This window comes from Ornithorhynchus anatinus, chromosome 11 (assembly GCF_004115215.2).
Source record: "Ornithorhynchus anatinus isolate Pmale09 chromosome 11, mOrnAna1.pri.v4, whole genome shotgun sequence".
Lineage (NCBI taxonomy): Eukaryota > Metazoa > Chordata > Mammalia > Monotremata > Ornithorhynchidae > Ornithorhynchus > Ornithorhynchus anatinus.
The window spans coordinates 60,762,086-60,779,613 of NC_041738.1; the positions used below are offsets into that span (position 1 = coordinate 60,762,086).

At 59.3% G+C, this 17,528-nt stretch overlaps 1 protein-coding gene across 1 annotated transcript; it reads right to left on the reverse strand.

Annotated features, from left to right (window-relative positions):
- Positions 1–57: 57 nt before the first annotated feature.
- On the reverse strand, positions 58–16,774 carry DCAKD (dephospho-CoA kinase domain containing). Its single transcript, XM_039913644.1, has 5 exons — positions 16,683–16,774; positions 13,636–13,759; positions 8,846–9,049; positions 2,603–2,690; positions 58–334 (listed from the first exon to the last, which is right to left on the reverse strand). Exons 2-5 carry the CDS (start codon positions 13,745–13,747, stop codon positions 58–60), a joined length of 681 nt encoding a protein of 226 aa, XP_039769578.1. The 5' UTR covers positions 13,748–13,759; positions 16,683–16,774.
- Positions 16,775–17,528: the final 754 nt, after the last annotated feature.

Consider the following 17,528-nt stretch of genomic DNA (forward strand, 5'->3'; position numbering starts at 1 on the left):
CGGATGGTATTTATTGAGCGCCTCGGCCGGGTGTGGGGAGACAGCGGGGGGGGGGGGCTAGAAGAGGAGCTGGCGGGCCAGCAGGTAGCCGAGGCCCCCCAGCGCGCCGAGCAGGGCCAGTCGCGCGGGCAGGAAGTCCAGGGACCCGTCCAGCTGGGAGTGCAGGCGGAGGACCTGGCGCCGCGTGGCTTCGCGGTCCCCGGAGTTGTCCACCACGTGCCGGGCCAGCCGCCGCTTCTCGTCCAGGGGCAGCTGCGCCCCGATGCGCGCCTCCGCCCGCCCCCGGGACAGACGGTCCCTCAGCGTCACCCGCCGCAGCTGGGCCTGGGGGTCGCTGAGGGGAGACGGGGCCGGCGTCGGCCGAGGGGCGCTCGGCCCGCCTCCCCCCCAACGCTCCCCGCCGCCCGGCCCTTCCACGGGGCCCGGGGCCGCCTTCCGCCCGGGGTTCCTTCCCTCCCCCTCGTCACCGCAGACCCCGGGATGGAGACCACCGCGCCACCGGGGGGGATGAAGGGGGACGGGGCGGAGAGTCACCAGGGGTGGGTGAGGGTCGGGGCGAGGCCGGGTTGCGGCTGACACGGTCGAACCCCCCCCGTCCCCCCGAGGAGCCCCAGGCGGGGGGCTCGACCCCCTCGACCCCCTGCCCCAGAGGGACCCCCGACAGGGGGCCGAACCCCCCGTCCCCGTCCCCGTCCCCTTCCCCGCAGGAGCCCCGGCCGGGACTCGGATTCGAACCCAAATCCGGCCGCGCCTCCCTTGGGCCTGGGAGGCCCGACGGCCCTCCCGGGTCCCGGCCGCCATTTTGCGGGCACGGGCCGATCTCGCACCGCGGTCGGTCAGTCCGTCGGTCGATCCTGTCTACTGAGGGCCTCCTCCGGGCGGAGCGCTGTGCCGAGCACTTGGGAGAGTACAAAATAACCCCAGAGACGCATTCCCTGCCCGCGAGGGGCTTGCGGTCTAGAGGGGAAGGCGGACACGAATATAAATAAACAGATGGCAGACACGGGGCCGGGAGAGGGGATGAACAAAGGGAGCGAGTCAGGGCGACGCAGAGGGAGTGGAAGAAAAATTCCCGATCCCTCCCGCGAGAAGCAGCGTGGCTCGGCGGATAGAGGTCGGCCCCGGGAATAAGAAGGATCTGGATTCTAATGCCGGCTCTGTCGTTTGTAATAATAATGTCGGTATCTGTTAAGCGCTCACTGCGTGCAGGGCACTGTTCTGAGCGCCGGGGGAGATACGGGGGAATCCGGTCGGCCCACGTGAGGCTCCCGGTCTTCATCCCCATTTTCCAGATGAGGCCACTGAGGCCCAGAGAAGCGAAGCGACCCGCCCACGGTCACCCGGCTGCCGAGCGGCGGAGCCGGCATTCGAACCCACGACCTCTGACTCCCAAGCCCGGGCTCTCTCCACTGAGCCGCGCCGCCTGTCCGCTGGGTGACCCTGGCAAGTCACTTCACTTCTCGGGGCCTCAGTTACCTCATCTGGAAAACGGGGAGGAAGACCGGGAGCCCTACGTGGGACAGGGACCGTGTCCAACTCGACTACCCTGTATCTCCCCCGGCGCTTAGCACGGTGCTTGGCACATAGTAAGCGCTTAACAGATACCACAGTTATTACCATTATCCACTGGGCCCAGAAACACTGCATTCCTTTCCCCAGCCTAAAGGGAAGTGGCCCCAAAGAAAGAACTGGATGGGGGAACAGATCAGCTGAAAACCAGATGACTCAGTCACCCTCTTTGGAATGCGGAGAGGGACACTCCCAAAAGTCACCTTGAACCCAGGTCCAGACCCTAATCAAAAGAACAATAATTCATAATCATAATCATCATAACGATAACGTTGGTATTTGTCGAGCGCTTACTATGTGCCGAGCACCGTTCTAAGCGCCGGGGGAGACACGGGAATCGGGTCGTCCCACGTGGGGCTCACGGTCTTCATCCCCATTTTACGGAGGAGGTCACTGAGGCAAAGAGAAGTGAAGTGACCGGCCCCAAGTCCCACAGCTGACAAGGGGCCGAGCCGGGAGTCGAACCCATGACCTCTGACTCCCGAGCCCGGGCTCTTTCCACTAGAGCCACGCTGCTTCTCCAATATTATAATAATGATTTAGGTATTATATAATGATAATGATTTATATATAATAATAATAATTAGAGAAGCAGCGTGGCTCAGTGGAAAGAGCCCGGGCTCGGGAGTCAGAGGTCACGGGTTCGAATCCCGGCTCTGCCCCGCGTCAGCCGTGGGACTCCGGCCCGGGAGTCAGACGTCATGGGTTCGAATCCCGGCCCTGCCCCGCGTCAGCCGTGTGACTCTGGGCGAGTGATTTCACTTCTCTGTGCCTCGGTTCCCTCAGCTGTAAAACGGGGATGAGGACCGTGAGCCTCCCGTGGGACGACCCGACGACCCTGCGTCTCCCCCAGCGCTTAGAACGGTGCTCTGCGTAGGGTGAGCGCTTAACAGATACCCGTATTATTACTATTATCGTTGTGGGCAGGAACATGCCCTTTCTTAGTTTTGTACTTTCCAAGTGCTCGGTCGAGGACACTGCCCACACAGGGAGCGCAATCACTCCTTCGTCCTCCTCCTCCTGTCCCACTTACCAGTACACTACGATGGTGTGTTTCATGAACCACAAGAGGGTCTGGGTCTCGAACAAGAGGGGGATGTCCAAAATCACATAGCGGTACCCTGGGGAGAGCAACAGAAACCCAAGAGGTCAGTTTGGATACTGATAGCAACAATGAAGGTATTGGTTAAACGCTCAGCTTTGTGCCAGGCACTGTACTAAGCGCAGGGGTGCCGGCGTGGCTCAGTGGAAAGGAGCCCGGGCTTGGGAGTCGGAGGTGATGAGTTCGACTCCCGGCTCTGCCCCTCGTCAGCTGTGGGACCGTGGGCGAGTCGCTTCACTTCTCTGGGCCTCAGGATTAACCGTGAGCCTCACGCGGGACCCCCCGATGACCCCGTATCCCCCCCCCCCCCCGGCGCTTAGAACGGTGCTCTGCACGTAGTAAGCGCTTAACGGATACCGACGTTATTATATAAGACGGTGTTGGACACGGCCCCTGTCCCACGTGGGGCTCACGGTCTCAATCCCCATTTCACAGACGGGGTAACTGAGGCCCGGAGAAGTGAAGCGACTTGCCCAGGGTCACACGGTGGACGAGTGGCGGAGCCGGGATTAGAACCCATGACCTTCTGACTCCCAGGCCCGGGCTCCCTCCACTTCGCCAAGCTGCTGTCATTCATTCACTCATTCAGTCAATCGTATTTATCGAGCGCTTACTGTGCGCGGAGCACTGTACTGAGTGCTCGGGCGAGGACGAGACAGGCAGCATGGCTTGTCTTAATAATAATGATAATAACAATAATGGTGGTATTTAAGCGCTTGCTATGTGCCAAGCACTGTTTTGAGCGCTGGGGGCGATACAAGGCTCACCGTCTTCATCCCCGTTTTAGAGAGGAGGGAATTGAGGCCCAGAGAAGTTAAGTGACTTGCCCAAGGTCACACGGCTGACAATTACGATTTACCTAAGAGGATCGGGGGGGCCCGGAACGGAGCCCGGCACGGCACCCTGAGGCAGAGGAAGCTCCGGCCGAGGAGGAGACGGAGGAGGAGCGGCCGACGTGGCCGGAAGGGAAGCAGCGTGGCCCGGTGGAAAGGGCGGAGGTTTGGGAGTCGTTGGTTTATTCATTCAATCGCGCTTATCGAGCGCTTCCCGTGCGCGGGGCGCTGAGAACGCGGTACGGAAATCGAGAGAGACAATCCCTGCCCACAGCGGGTTTACGTTCTAGACGGGGTGGGGAGACAGACATCCAGACAAGTAAACAGGCCTCGATAAAAATAGATCCAACTGGAGATATAGCCATAAGCGCTCTGGGGCGGGGAGAGGGAGGGAGCGCAAGGGGAGCGAGTCGGGGTGACGCGGGAGGGGGGCTGGGGAGTGGCGGAGCAGGGATCAGAACCCGTGACCTCCCGGGCCCGGGCTCCAAGCATCAGGCCGAGCTCCTTCCCCACCTGCACCGAAAAGTCCGCTTCCCCTCCTCCCCGGCCACGCCACCCCTCGACAGCGGGCATCCCGCCAGCTCGGGGCTCTGCCGGCCGTTCCGACCTCCCCTCTCCGGGGGATTTTCAACACCTCCTTATCTTCCCGCCTCCCCCTCTCCCCTCGCTAGCTCGCTCTTTCCTCCCTGGGCCCCGGGGGAGGCCGGGGCCCGGCTCGGCGTCTCGCGCCTTCGGCCGTCACGTCCCTCGGCCTCGATAAGCTCCGCCGACGGCCCCGACTCCATTGAGACATCCCGCCTGCACGGAGACCTCCCCGACAGCTGCTGATCTTATCTGGCGTTTGACTCGAGCAGGTCTGACAGTTCCATTTGTCCCGCGCGTCGGGGGACGAGCCAGGACGGCGGGAGCCCCGGCGGCCGTCTCCATTCTTCACCTTATCGAGCCGCAAAGAGCTTCTCGGCCTTTCGCTCCGGGCACGGGAGCGGGGACGTCTCGGAGCCGGTGACATTATCCGACGCCGAGTCTCACGGGGAGAGCTACGGGCCGGCCCGGAAGCCCTACGGACGTATCTGGGGCCGGCCCGCAGCGGGGGCGGGGGGGGCGGGGAGAGCCGGTCGGAGGGCGGGGGGCTTCGGACCCCCGGGGCGGGGACGGGGGCCAGGGGCACCCGGTGAGGCAAGCCGGGCTGCCGGGGCTCCAGGGCCGGGCTCCGACTCTTCCCCGGCTCTCGGGGTGAGCAGACGTCACCGACCCTGATGAAGACTCTGAGGACGGGTGAGGCGGTGGCCGCGGAAACGGGCGAGGCGACAACTGCGGAAACGGGTCTGGTGACGTAGCGTGGGAAACAGGCGAGGCGAGAGCTGAGGGAATGGGACGGGTGGAAGCCAAGGGAAGGGGCCAGGTGGTGCCCAAGGAAACGGAAGAGGCGGCAGCCGAGGAAACGGGCGAGGTGGTGGCGAGGAAACCGGCCAGGCGGTGGCTGAGAAGATGGGCCAGGAAGTAGCCCAGGAAACGGGCCGGGCGGTAGTCAAGGAAACGAGCCGGGCGGTAGCCTAGGAAACCAGCCAGGTAGTAGCTGAGAAAAACCGGCCAGGCGGTGGCCGAGGAAACGGGCCAGGCGGTGGCCCAGGGAACGGGCCAGGCGGTGGCCCAGGGAACGGGCCAGGCGGTAGCTTAGGAAACGGATGAGGAAGCATCCAAGGAAATTGGCCGCGTGGAAGCCTAGGAGAGGGGCTGGACCAGACGGCCCCTCCGGTGCGACCGCGAGCTCCCCGAGGGCCGGGGCGGGACTCCGGAGGCTTCGCCCCCCAAGCTCAGCGACCACCTGGCCAACGCTGACGGTGAGGATGAAGAGGGAGATGGGGAGGTCTTTGCCCCTCTCCTTTCATTCAGTCGTCTTTATGGAGCGCTCACCGTGTGCGGAGCACTGGACTAAGAGCTTCGGGAGAGTTCGGTACAACAGTAAACTGACACATTCCCTGCCCACGGGCTGCCAGTCTAGAAAGGGGGGAGACGGATCGCGATACAAATAAATAAATTACAGATATGTACGTGAGTGCCGCGGGCTGGGGAGGGTCAACACCTCGGCCCCGGCCGCCCGGAGAGGGCTCCGGTCCTTCAGGGGTAAGAGAGGGGGAGGCGAGACTCATCGCCTTCTCTCTCTTGCAGGGAGAAACCAGAAGCCCGGGCGAGGCCCTCTGCATCCCAGAAATGCGGGGAGAAGGCTGATGATGTCGGTATCTGGTAAGCGCTTCCTAGGTGCCGAGCGCCGTTCTAAGCGCTGGCGTAGATGCGGGGTGATCGGGTTGTCCCACGTCAGGCTCACGGTCTCCATCCCCTTTTTCCGGATGAGGACACTGAGTCACGGAGAAGTGAAGTGACTTGCCTAAGGTCACACGGCTGACACGCGGCGGAGCTGGGATTCGAACCCATGACCTCTGACTCCCAAGCCCGGGCTCTTTCCACTGAGCCACGCTGCTTCTCTGGGTTCTAAATGGGACCCAGGAGTCCGGCTAGGACTTTGCTAATTCATCCCCCCCCCCCCGCCCCAGGCCCACAGCACTTAGGTACCTAGAATAATGATAATAATAATTACTATTATTACGGTATCTGTTAAGCGTTTACTATGTGCCAGGCACCTTACTACGCGCTGGGGTGGATACGAGCGAATCGGGTTGGACACGGTCCCTGTCCCGTGTGGGGCCCGCAGTCTCAATCCTCATCGCGGGTTCCAAGCGCTTAGTACGGTGCTCTGCGCACAGTCAGCGCTCAATAGATAGGATCGAATGAATGAATATTAATATATCGTACTCTCTCGAGTGCTCAGTACGGCGCTCAGTAAATTCGACTGACTGCCTGGTGTTGAACTTCGACGTTACAAACGATCCCCGCGCACAAGCCTCTCTAGACCGCAAGCTCAGTGTGGGCAGGGAACATAGCTACCAACTCCGTTCTACTGTACTCCCCCAAGCGCTCGGCACAGTGCTCCGCACGCAGGAAACACTCGATAAATGCCACTGATTGATCGGAGTCCCCGATTATGCCGTTACGCAATTTCAGGACATGATCACTCTGCGCCAGGTGCTGGCTTGGGTAGTTACAAGGCGGCTCGGTGGAAAGAGCCCGGGCTTGGGAGTCAGAGGTCATGGGTTCGAATCCCGGCTGGGCCACTCGGCAGCTGTGCGACTGTGGGCGAGTCACTTCGCTTCTCCGGGCCTCAGTGACCTCATCTGGAAAATGGGGATGAGGACCGGGAGCCCCACGGGGGCCAACCCGATGACCCCGTATCTCCCCCGGCGCTTAGAGCAGTGCTCGGCACATAGTAAGCGCTTAACAAATACCAACATTATTATTATTAACCTGATGACCCCGTATCCACCCCAGCGCTTAGAACAGTGCTCTGCACACAGTAAGTGCTTAACGGATACCAACATTATTATTATCATTATTATTAACGGATCGGACACAGTCCCCGTCTCACACAGCGCTCGCCGTCCCACCCTCATTTTACAGAGGAGGAAACTGAGCCAAATGTTTTGTACCCACCCCAGTGTTTAGCACATAGTGAGTGCCTAACAATTACTATTATTATTCTCATTATCATTATCCCTTCATACTGTAAGTTCCTTATGGGCAGAGAACAGGCCTACCAACTCTGTTACGTCGTCCTCTCTCAACTCATTCCAAGCGCTCGGTACAGGCTCTACACACAGTAAGCGCTCAGTAAATACTACTGAATGAATGGATAAACTATAATGTTCTGCACACAGTAAATGCTCCAAAAATACTCATGCTGATGATGATCAATACATTTATAATATACGACATAATAATAAATAAATAATGACGAAGAGTTGTTTATTATTATATAGTGTAAATGGTGAATATAATAATTACAGCCCATGGTGGGTAGGGATTGCCTCTATCTGTCGGGGACTTGTGCTTTCCAAGCGCTTAGCGGAGTGCTCTGCACACAGTAAACGCCCAATAATTACGATCGAATGAACGAATGAGTAATAATAAACACAGCTCTTCGTCTTCCCACCCAAACAGCGTGGCTCAGTGGAAAGAGCCCGGGCTTAATAATAATGTTGGTATCTGTTAAGCGCTTCCTATGTGCCGAGCACCGTTCTAAGCGCTGGGGGAGACGCAGGGGAAGCGGGTCGTCCCACGTGGGGCTCACGGTCTTAATCCCCGTTTTACAGATGAGGGAACTGAGGCACCGAGAAGTGAAGTGACTCGCCCACAGTCACAGAGCTGACGAGTGGCAGAGCCGGGATTCGAGCTCATGACCTCGGACTCCAAAGCCCAAGCTCTTTCCACCGAACCACGCTGCTTCTCTAGGAGTCAGAGGCCATGAGTTCGACTCCCGGCTCTGCCACTTGTCAGCCGGGTGACCGCGGGCGAGTCACTTCGCTTCTCTGTGCCTGAGTTCCCTCATCTGTGAAATGGGGATTAAAAGCGTGTGAGCCCCACGTGGGACAACCCGATTACCCTGGATCTCCCCCAGCGCTCAGAAGAGTGCTCGGCACCTAGTCAGCGCTTAACAAATACCAACAAATACCAACATTATTATTCCCTACGACTTCCCCCTCACCATCCTCCCCGTCTCTCAAACCTGGCCTTACCCTCGACTCATCTCTCTCCTGGCCCCACACATTCGATCCGTCACCACGTCCTGCGGTTCGCCGTCCCCGACGTGGCGGAACTCCGCCCCTTTCCTCTCCGTCCGCACTACTGCTTTGCTAACCCAAGCCCTCCTCTAATCCCGCCTCGACTGCGGCATCAGGCTCCCCGCTGACCTTCCTGCCTCCCGCTTCTCCTCACTCCAGCCCACACTTTACTCTGCTGCCCAGATGGTTTTTCGCCAGACCCGTTCCGTCGCGGTCTCCCCCCTCGGCAGGAACCTCCGGGGGCTTGCCCGTCGACCTCCGCGTCAGGCGGAAACTCCGCACCGTTGGCTTCAAAGCTCTCCGTCGCCTTGCCTCCTCCTACCTCGGCCCTCCGATTTCCTACTCCACCCCAGCCCACACGTCTCACTCCTCTAAAGCCACGGCACTCACTGTCCTCCATCTCGTCTATCTCACCGCCGACCCCTCGACCGCCTCCTGCCCCCGGCCCGGAACCTCCTCCCCCTTCGCATCCGCCGCCCCGCCGCTCTCCCCACCTCCGTAGCCTTACTGGAATCACATCTCCTTCCGGAAGCCTTCCCCGACTAAGCCCTCGTTCCTTCTTTTCCCACTCCCTTCCGCGTGACCCTTTGAATCCGCGGCCCCTATCTGCATTCTCCCCCCCCTCCCCCGGCCCTGCCTGCTCCCCGCGGGGACCCCTTAGGCCTCACCCAGGACCAAGAACTTCAGGATCTCCTTGATCATCAGCTTCCAGATCTCGGGGTGGGTGATGCGGTTGAGCTGGGCCCGTCTGCCGGGCTGCGAGAAGACGAGGTCCCCCAGGGCCTGGCGGTTGAGCTGGCCGTCGTCCAGCAGGATCTCGGGCCCGAAGGCCCGCACGATGCGCTCGTAGGCCGGGCGGCCCGGCTCCACCACTGCGGGAGGATAATGATAAAGACAACGATAACCGGTGTTAAGTGCTCACTGCGTGCCGGGCACCGAACTAAGCGCTGGGGTGGATTCGAGCGAATCGGGTCACTGTTATTAGGGGTGGTAATAAAAAAAAAGGTAACCGTTAAGCACTTACGCTGTGCCAAGCACTCTTCTAGGCGCTGGAGGAGATACAAGTTAATCGGGTTGGATAGAGTCCCCGTCCCACGTGGGGCTTACGGTCTTAATCCCGACTTTACAGAGGAGGTGACTGAGGCACGGAGAAGTGATCTGCCCGAGGTCACATAGCAGACAGGTGGTGGAGTCGGGAATGACTCCCAGGACCGTGCTCTATCCACTAAGCCACGTCCCTGTCCCTCTTGGGGCTCAGAGTCTCCATCCCCATTTTACAGATGAGGGACTCGAGGCCCAGAGAAGCGAAGCGACTTGGCCGAGGTCCGAGTCAGTCGGTCGACGGTATTTACTGAGCGCTTACTGAGTGCAGAACCCTGTACGAAGAGCTCGAGAGAGTATAATACAACCACAGACTGACACCTTCCCGGCCCACGGCGAGCTCACAGTCGAGAGGGGAGACAGACGTTAATATAAGGATATGCCAGATACGGACATGAGCGCTGTGGGGCCGGGAGTGGGGATGAATAAAGACAGAAAATTAGGTGGCGCAGAAGGGAGTGGGAGGAGAGGAAAGGAGTCGGGAAAGTCAGGGAAGGCCTCTTGGAGGAGATGCGCTCTCAGTAAGGCTTTGAAGTTGGGGAAAGTCACTGCCTGTAAGATGTGACATCGCCAAGATCCACCCTTCATTCTCCATCCAAACCGCTGCCGTGTTAGTTCAATCACTCATCGCATCCTGACCGGATGACTGGCTCGGTCTCTTTTCTGCCCTCCCAACCTCCTGTCTCTCCCCGCTTCGGTCTGTACTTCGCTCCGCTGCCCGGCTTAGTTTTCTACGGAAACGTTCTGGGCACGTCACCCCTCTCCTCAAAGAAGCCCCGAATGAAGCAGAAGCTCCTCGCTCTTGGCTTCAAAGCTCTCCGTCACGTCGCCCCCCTCCTACCTCACCTCCCTCCTCTCCTTCTCCATCGCAGCCCGCACGCTCCGCTCCTCACGGTCCCTCTTTCGCCGGCCCACGTCCCACCCCTGGCCCGGAACGTCCTCCCTCCTCACCTCCACCAAACTAGCACACTTCCCCCCTTCAGAGCCCTACTGAAAGCTCCCCTCCTCCAGGAGGCCTTCCCAGACTAAGCCCCCCTTTTCCTCCTCTCCTCCTCCCCTCCCCATCACCCCGGCTCGCTCCCTTTGCTCTAGTCCCCGCCCCACAGCACTTGTAAATATATATAATTATAGCTTTATTTTTATTAACGACGCGAATCCATCTATAATTCCACATATTTAGAACGCTGCTACTGAGGCCTGTTTACTTCCAGCGCTCAGAACGGTGCTCGGCACATAGTAAGCGCTTAACAAATACCGACATTATTATTGCTTTGAGGTCTGTCTCCCCCCTTCCAGCCCGTGAGCCCGCCGCGGGCGGGGATTGCCTCTATTTGGGGCTGAACTGTACTTCCCGAGCGTTTAGTACGGTGCTCTGCACACAGCAAGTGCTCAGTTAATACGACCGAATGAACGGACGGACGGAGGAGGAGGGAGGGCGTTCCAGGCCAGCGGCAGGGCGTGGACGGGGGGGTCGGCGGCGAGAGAGACGAGACGGAGGCACAGTGAGAAGGTTGGCGTTAGAGGAGTGAAGTGTGCGGGCTGAGCTGTAGCAGGAGGGTCGCGAGGTGAGGTAGGAAGGGGCGAGGGGATCGAGTGCTTTAAAGCCAACGGTGGGAAGTATCTGTTTGACGCGGAGGAGAGTGGGCTGGAGTTTCTTCAGGAGTGGCCCGAACGTCTTCGTAGAAAAACGATCTGGGCAGAAAAGTGAAACCGGGACGGGAGGCAGGGAGGTCAGCAGGATAGGATTGGATTAACACGGTAGGAGGGAGAGGAGAGGGCGGATTTTAGCGATGTCGTGAAGGTCACGATGACAGGATGTAGAGATGGATTGAGTAGGTGGGTTGAATGAGAGAGGAGTCAAGGATGACGCCAAGGTTACAGGTGAGACGGGAGGTACGGTGGTGTCCTCTACAGCGGTGGGAAAATCAGAGGGAGGACAGGGCTTGGGTGGGAAGACTTAAGACACGTTAAGCTCGAGGGCACGGGAGGACATCCGCGTCGTCCACGAAGGCAGGAGGAAACGCAAGACTGCAGAGAGGGAGAGAGGTCGGGGCCGGAGATGGAGATTTGGGGATCATCCTCATTGAGGAGGAAGTCGAAGCCAGGGGAGTGAACGGGTCCCCCAAGGGAGTGGGGGGAGATGAAAAATAAAACCGAACCTCGAGTCAGTGAGCGGGTGGGAGGCGGAGGAGGAGCCCGTGAAAGAGACCGAGAATGAACAGCCAGAGAGATAAGAGGAGGACGGCGGCGGCGGAGCCGAGGTTGGCTAACGTTTCCGGGAGGAGGGGGCGGCCGACGGAGCCAAACGCAGCCGAGAGGTCGGGGAGGATTAGGAGGGAGGCAGAGGTGGTTGGATTTGGCAAGAAGGACGTCGCCGGCGTTCTAGGAGAGGGCGGTTTCTGCGGAACGAAGGGGACGGAAGCCAGAGTGGAGGGGGGAAAGGAGAAAATCGGAGGGGAGGTACTCGAGGGAGCGGATGGAGACAACTCCCTCGAGGAGTTGGGAGAGGAATAATAATAATAACGATTATGGTATTTGTCAATAATGGTGGCGTTCGTTAAGCGCTTAATAATAATGTCGGTATTTGTTAAGCGCTTGCTAAGTGCAGAGCACCGTTCCAAGCGCTGGGGTAGACACAGGGGAATCAGGCGTCCCCCGCGGGGCTCGCGGTCTTCATCGCCATTTTACAGACGAGGTAACTGAGGCCCAGAGAAGTGAAGTGACTGTGACCCACGGTCACACAGCTGACGGGCGGCAGAGCCGGGATTCGAACTCACGACCTCTGACTCCAAAGCCCGGGCTCTTTCCACTGAGCCGCGCCGAAGATGGCAGTTAGGGAGGGAAGAAGGGAGGGGGAAAGCGTTTCGACAAGGTGCCAAGGAATAGGGTCGGGGCGCAGGTGGATTTTGAGAGAAGGGAGGCGATCGCCTCTAGAGATCCTGCTGGGAAAGATGGGAGAGTTGAAGAAGGGACGGGAGCGGGGAGGGACTGGGGAGGGGCAGGGGAGATTTTCGGGAGACCACCTGACAGGGGCAATTTTCGCAATAAAGGAGATGGCCAGGTCACTGAGGGCAAAGGACGGGGGAGGTGGGGGGGGGGGACAGGGTTTTTGAGGAAGAAATAATCATAATTCCGGCATTTGTTAAGCACTTACTGTGTGCCAGGCACCGTATTAAGCGCCGGGGTGGATACAAACAAGTCGGGTTGGACACAGTCCCTGTCGCCTATGGGGCTCACGGTCTCAATCCCCTTTTTGACAGATGAGGTAAGCAGCGTGGCTCAGTGGAAAGAGCCCGGGCCTGGGAGTCAGAGGTCATGGGTTCGACTCCCGGATCCGACACGTGTCAGCTGTGTGACTGTGGGCGAGTCACCTTGACTCTATTCATCGCCGTCGTTCTCGTCCGCCCGTCTCCCCCGATCAGACCGTAAGCCCGTCAAACGGCAGGGACCGTCTCTATCTGTTACCGATCTGTCCATTCCAAGCGCTTAGTCCGGTGCTCTGCACATAGTAGGCGCTCAATAAACACTATCGAATGAATGAATGAACTTCACTTCTCTGGGCCTCAGTGACCTCATCTGTAAAATGGGCATTAAGACTGTGAGCCCCACGTGGGCCAACCCGATGACCCCGCATCTCCCCCAGCGCTTAGAACGGTGCTCTGCACATAGTAAGCGCTTAACAGATACCAACATTATTATAGGTTTTACGGATGAGGTAATAGAGGCCCAGAGAAGCGAGGAGACTTGCTCGGGGTCACGTGAGGGCGGGGATCTCGTCTACCAACTTTACTGGACTCTCCCAAGTGTTTAATAATGATAATAATAATTACGGTGTTCGTTAAGCCCTTATTACGTGCCTGGCGCTGTACTAAACGGGGGGGGGGGGTGGATACAAGCACTCTGTCCCCAGGAAACATCCACTGATCGTAAACACCTTGAGCGGAGGGATCGCGTCGAGAGGCGCCGGGGTTTAGTGGCTAGACCCCGGGCCTGGGAGTCGGCAGGTCACGGGTTCTAATCCCGGCTCCGTCACGTGTCTGCCGAGTGACCTCACCTGTCCGAGGGGGACAGAGACCGCGAGCCCCACCTCGTTACCTTGTATCGACTTCAGTGCTTGGAACAGCGCTTAAGAAATACTATAATCATCATTATTATTAATAATAAATACGATTGAAAGAATGAACCGCCCGGGAGAGAGCAGTAAGGACAGGACGGAGGGACGGGAAGACACGGGAGCAGCGAGAGGGACGTCGAGGAGGGAAAGAAAACAGAAGGGGAAACGGCTGGCCGGCCTCGTCCCCGTCAGGGTGGACGGGGCGCGGGGGTCGGGCGGGGCCCGGGGCAGGGGCAGACTCACCCCGGCGGGCCATGACGTCGGCATCTATCACAGCGCAGCCCAGCTCCCGGAACACCTGCACCACGGTGCTCTTCCCGGAGCCGATCCCGCCGGTCAAGCCCACCAGGAACATGCCGCCCGCGTTCTGGAGATGATGATAATAACGGTGGTATTTGTGAGGCGCTTACTGGGTGCCGGGCACTGCATTAGGCCCTTAGCACGGGGCTTTGCGCACAGGAAACGCTCAATGAATACCACCGAATGAATGAAGTGGATATAAGCAAATAGGGTTGGACGCGGTCCCTGTCCCACGTGAGGCTCATGGGCTCAATCCCTCCCCGTTTTACAGATGAGGCAACTGAAGCACAGAGAAGTAAAGTGACCCGCCCGAGGTCACCGAGCAAACAATTACACTGCCCCACTTCAACCTTATCGAAGGCCCATCTCCTCCGAGAGGCCTTCCCCGACCGCGCCCTCCTTTCCTCTTCTCCCGCTCCCTTCCGCATCGCCCTGACTTGCCCCCTTTATTCATCCCCCATCCCGACCCACCCCCCCCCCCCCAGCCCTTATGTCCAGATCTGTCCTTTCTTTATTTCTCTTCATCCCTGTCTCCCCCTCCAGGCTTTCAGCTCGTCGTGGGCAGGGAATGTGTCTGTTTATTGCTATATTGTACTCTCCCAAGTGCTCAGTACAGTGCTCTGCACTCAGAAAGCAACTCGACAAAGACAACTGAATGAATGATGGCACAGCTGAAACTCCGGGACCCCCCGGCCCCTCAGGGTCTTGCCCCTAGGCCACATCCCCAGGGTACTTGCCCGGGGGGGGGGGGGGGGGCGGCGGGCACACCTGCAGCCCACCCGCCCCAGCACACTCCCACCGCCTCCTCCTATCTTAATAATAACGGTGGTGTCTATTAAGCGCTTACTAAGCGCCAGGCACTGTACTAAGCGCTGGGATGGATACAAACAAATCAGGTTGGCCACAGTCCCCTGTCCCACCTGGGGCTCACAGCCTTAAACCCCATTTTACCGATGAGGGAACAGAGGCCCAGAGAAGCGAAGCGACTTCCCCAAGGTCACCCGGCAAGCAAGTGGCAGAGCCGGGATTAGAACCCACGACCTTCTGACTCCCAGGCCCGGGCCCGGGCCACTGGGCCATCCTGCCCCTCAACGGAGGCCCGAGCTACGTTCCGCTCCAACGATCGATGTAATCATTCTCGGCAACGACACCGAACCCGTCCTTCCCTCTGCCTCGGGACCCAATTATTTTCTCCCAGAACCAGCGGCTGCAAAAATATATTGTTTTCCAGTTAACTGCTAAATGCTATTTTTATAACCGGCTTCTCCCCTCCTCCCCCGCCCCAAAGCCTTTCATTATCAAAGAAGGGCAGCTATTTAGATCAGGAAGGGTTCCAATCCTAGCTGAGACTGCGTCCCTCGTTCCGCCAAGACGCCAATTATCCAGCTGCCGGAGGGGGAGGAACTGATCCGTTCATTCGCCCGATCGTATTTACTGAGCGCTTACTACGCGCAGAGCACCGGACTAAGCGTTCGGACCGGACGATTCGGCAACAGATAGAGATGATCCCCGCCTCCCCCCGCCACGCAAGCCCCCCGGTGGGCTCGGATCACGTCTCCTTTCTCCCTCTGGACTGCGAGCTCGTCGCGGGCAGGGAATGTGTCCTGTTTACCGTTGTACTGGACGCTCCCAAGCGCCTAGTACAGAGCTCCGCCCACAGGAAGCGCTCGATAAATACGACCCACCGACCGCTGACTCCGTCCTACTGTTCTCTCCCCAGGGCTCAGCGCGGCGTTCATGCAAAGTGCTCGACAGACACCATCAACTGCTCGACTGCATTTGGCGACATTTGATAATAATGTCGGTATTTGTTAAGCGCTTCCTACGTGCAGAGCACCGCTCTAAGCGCTGGGGGAGATCCGGGGTCATCGGGTTGTCCCACAGGGGGATCACGGTTAATCCCCATTTTACAGACGAGGTAACCGAGGCACAGAGAAGCTAAGTGACTCGCCCACAGTCACCCAGCTGACAAGGGGCAGAGCCGGGAGTCGAACGCACGACCTCTGACTCCGAAGCCCAGGCTCTTTCCACTCTGCCCCATTCTCACCTAATGATAATGATAATAATGATATTTGTTAAGCGCTTACTACGTGCCAAGCACTGTCCTAAGCACTGCAGGGGAGGTGGGTAAAAGGTAATCAGGTCGTCCCACGTGGGGCTCACAGTCTTAATCCCCATCTGCCAGATGAGGCGACTGAGGCCCAGAGAAGCGAAGTCCCTTCCCCACAGTCACCCAGCTGACAAGGGGCAGGTCGGCAACAGCCAGAGACGGTCCCTGCCCTTTTTGCCAGGAGGGGAGGCCCAGGGTGGGCGGAGATGCCCCCAGAGGGTGGCACTGGGCCAGGAGCAGCAGCATTCCGTCTCCTGCCCCGTTGCATCCGTGCGGCGGGGGCCCGGGACCTTTTCCCAGAATGGAGCAAAGCAGGTTGGCCCCGGTCGGCGGGGAGGGTGGGAGAGGGAATGAAAAGGAACGCGTCGCCCTCCGGACCAGCCGACCGGGCCCAACGGGAGCCAGATCCCCGTGAGGCGGGCCGGCGAGTGGGGAGGGGGCTCTGCGAGCGGCAGAAGCCGGGCCAGGCGGAGGGAGGACAGGACTCCTGGGACTTGTCGCAGGGCCGCGGGGATGGGTGAGGAAGCGGCGGGGAAGAACACGGCCTCCCCCTGCTCGCCGGCACCGCGGCGCCCACCTCCTCGCCCCGCCGGCCGACACCTCGGTGCCCACTTCCTCCGCCTGCTAGACGACGCCCCGGTGCCCACTTCCTCCTGCCGGCCGACGCCTCCTCCCCGTCGGCCAATATTTCGGGGTCCACCTCTCGCCCCTGCCAGCCGACACCTGGGTGCCGCCTCTCCTCCGGCCGGCCGCCAACCTCGGCGCCCAGCTCCTCGCCGTACCTCGAGCTCGTCTACCCGGCGGCCGCCCTCTGGCCCGGGCCGCCCTCCCTCCCTCTATTTATTGCCATCTTGATTCTGTTTACTGCTACCGTTCTTACCCGTCTCCCCCGATTAGACCGTAGGCCCGTCGGAGGGAGGGGACCGTCTCCGTCACCGAATTGTCCATTCCAAGCGCTTAGTACAGCGCTCTGCACATAGTAAGCGCTCAACAGATCCTATTGAATGAATGAATGAAGGCCCATCTCCTCCTAGAAGCCTTCCCTGCCTGAGCCCTCCTCTCCTCCCGCTCCCCTCCGAGCCGCTCGTACGCGCCCCGTCATCCGCCCTCCCTCCCGGCCCCGCGGCACGTGACTGTGGATGTCTACAGATCTGTAATTTATTTATCTGCTTAGCACGGTGCTCTGCGCACAGTAGGCCCTCAGTTGAATTAACTGACTGAATGAATGAATGCACGAATGAATGAAAAGTTCTGGGGCCTGGGACCTAATCCTGCCTCTGGCCCCTGCCTGCTGTGGGACTTGGTGTTGAGGTTGGGTGCCCAATAATAATAACGTGCAGAGCACCGTTCTAAGCGCCGGGGGAGATCCGGGGTCATCGGGTCGGCCCACGTGAGGCTCACGGTTAATCCCCATTTTCCGGATGAGGGAACTGAGGCCCAGAGAAGGGAAGTGACTCGCCCACGGTCACCCAGCTGCCAAGTGGCAGAGCGGGGATTCCAACCCATGACCTCTGACTCCCAAGTCCAGGCTCTTTCCACTGAGCCGCGCTGCTTCTCAAGTCCTCACTGCGGCCAGGGGATGTGTTGGTCTATTGCCGTAAAAATAATGACGGTGTTTGTTAAGCGCTTACCAGGTGCCAAACACTGTTCTAAGCGCTGGGGTAGATACAAGGTAAGCGGGTTGTCCCCCGTGGGGCTCCCAGTCCTCATCCCCATTTGACAGATG

Excerpts from the sequence above, each read along its gene's own strand:
- DCAKD (XM_039913644.1), bottom strand. The coding sequence starts at position 13,747 with ATGTTCCTGGTGGGCTTGACCGGCGGGATCGGCTCCGGGAAGAGCACC. Across the intron at positions 9,050-13,635 it reads CGACGTCATGGCCCGCCGGG|TGGTGGAGCCGGGCCGCCCG; the intron begins GTGAGTCTGCCC and ends ATCCTCCCGCAG. Across the intron at positions 335-2,602 it reads CACACCATCGTAGTGTACTG|CGACCCCCAGGCCCAGCTGC; the intron begins GTAAGTGGGACA and ends GTCTCCCCTCAG.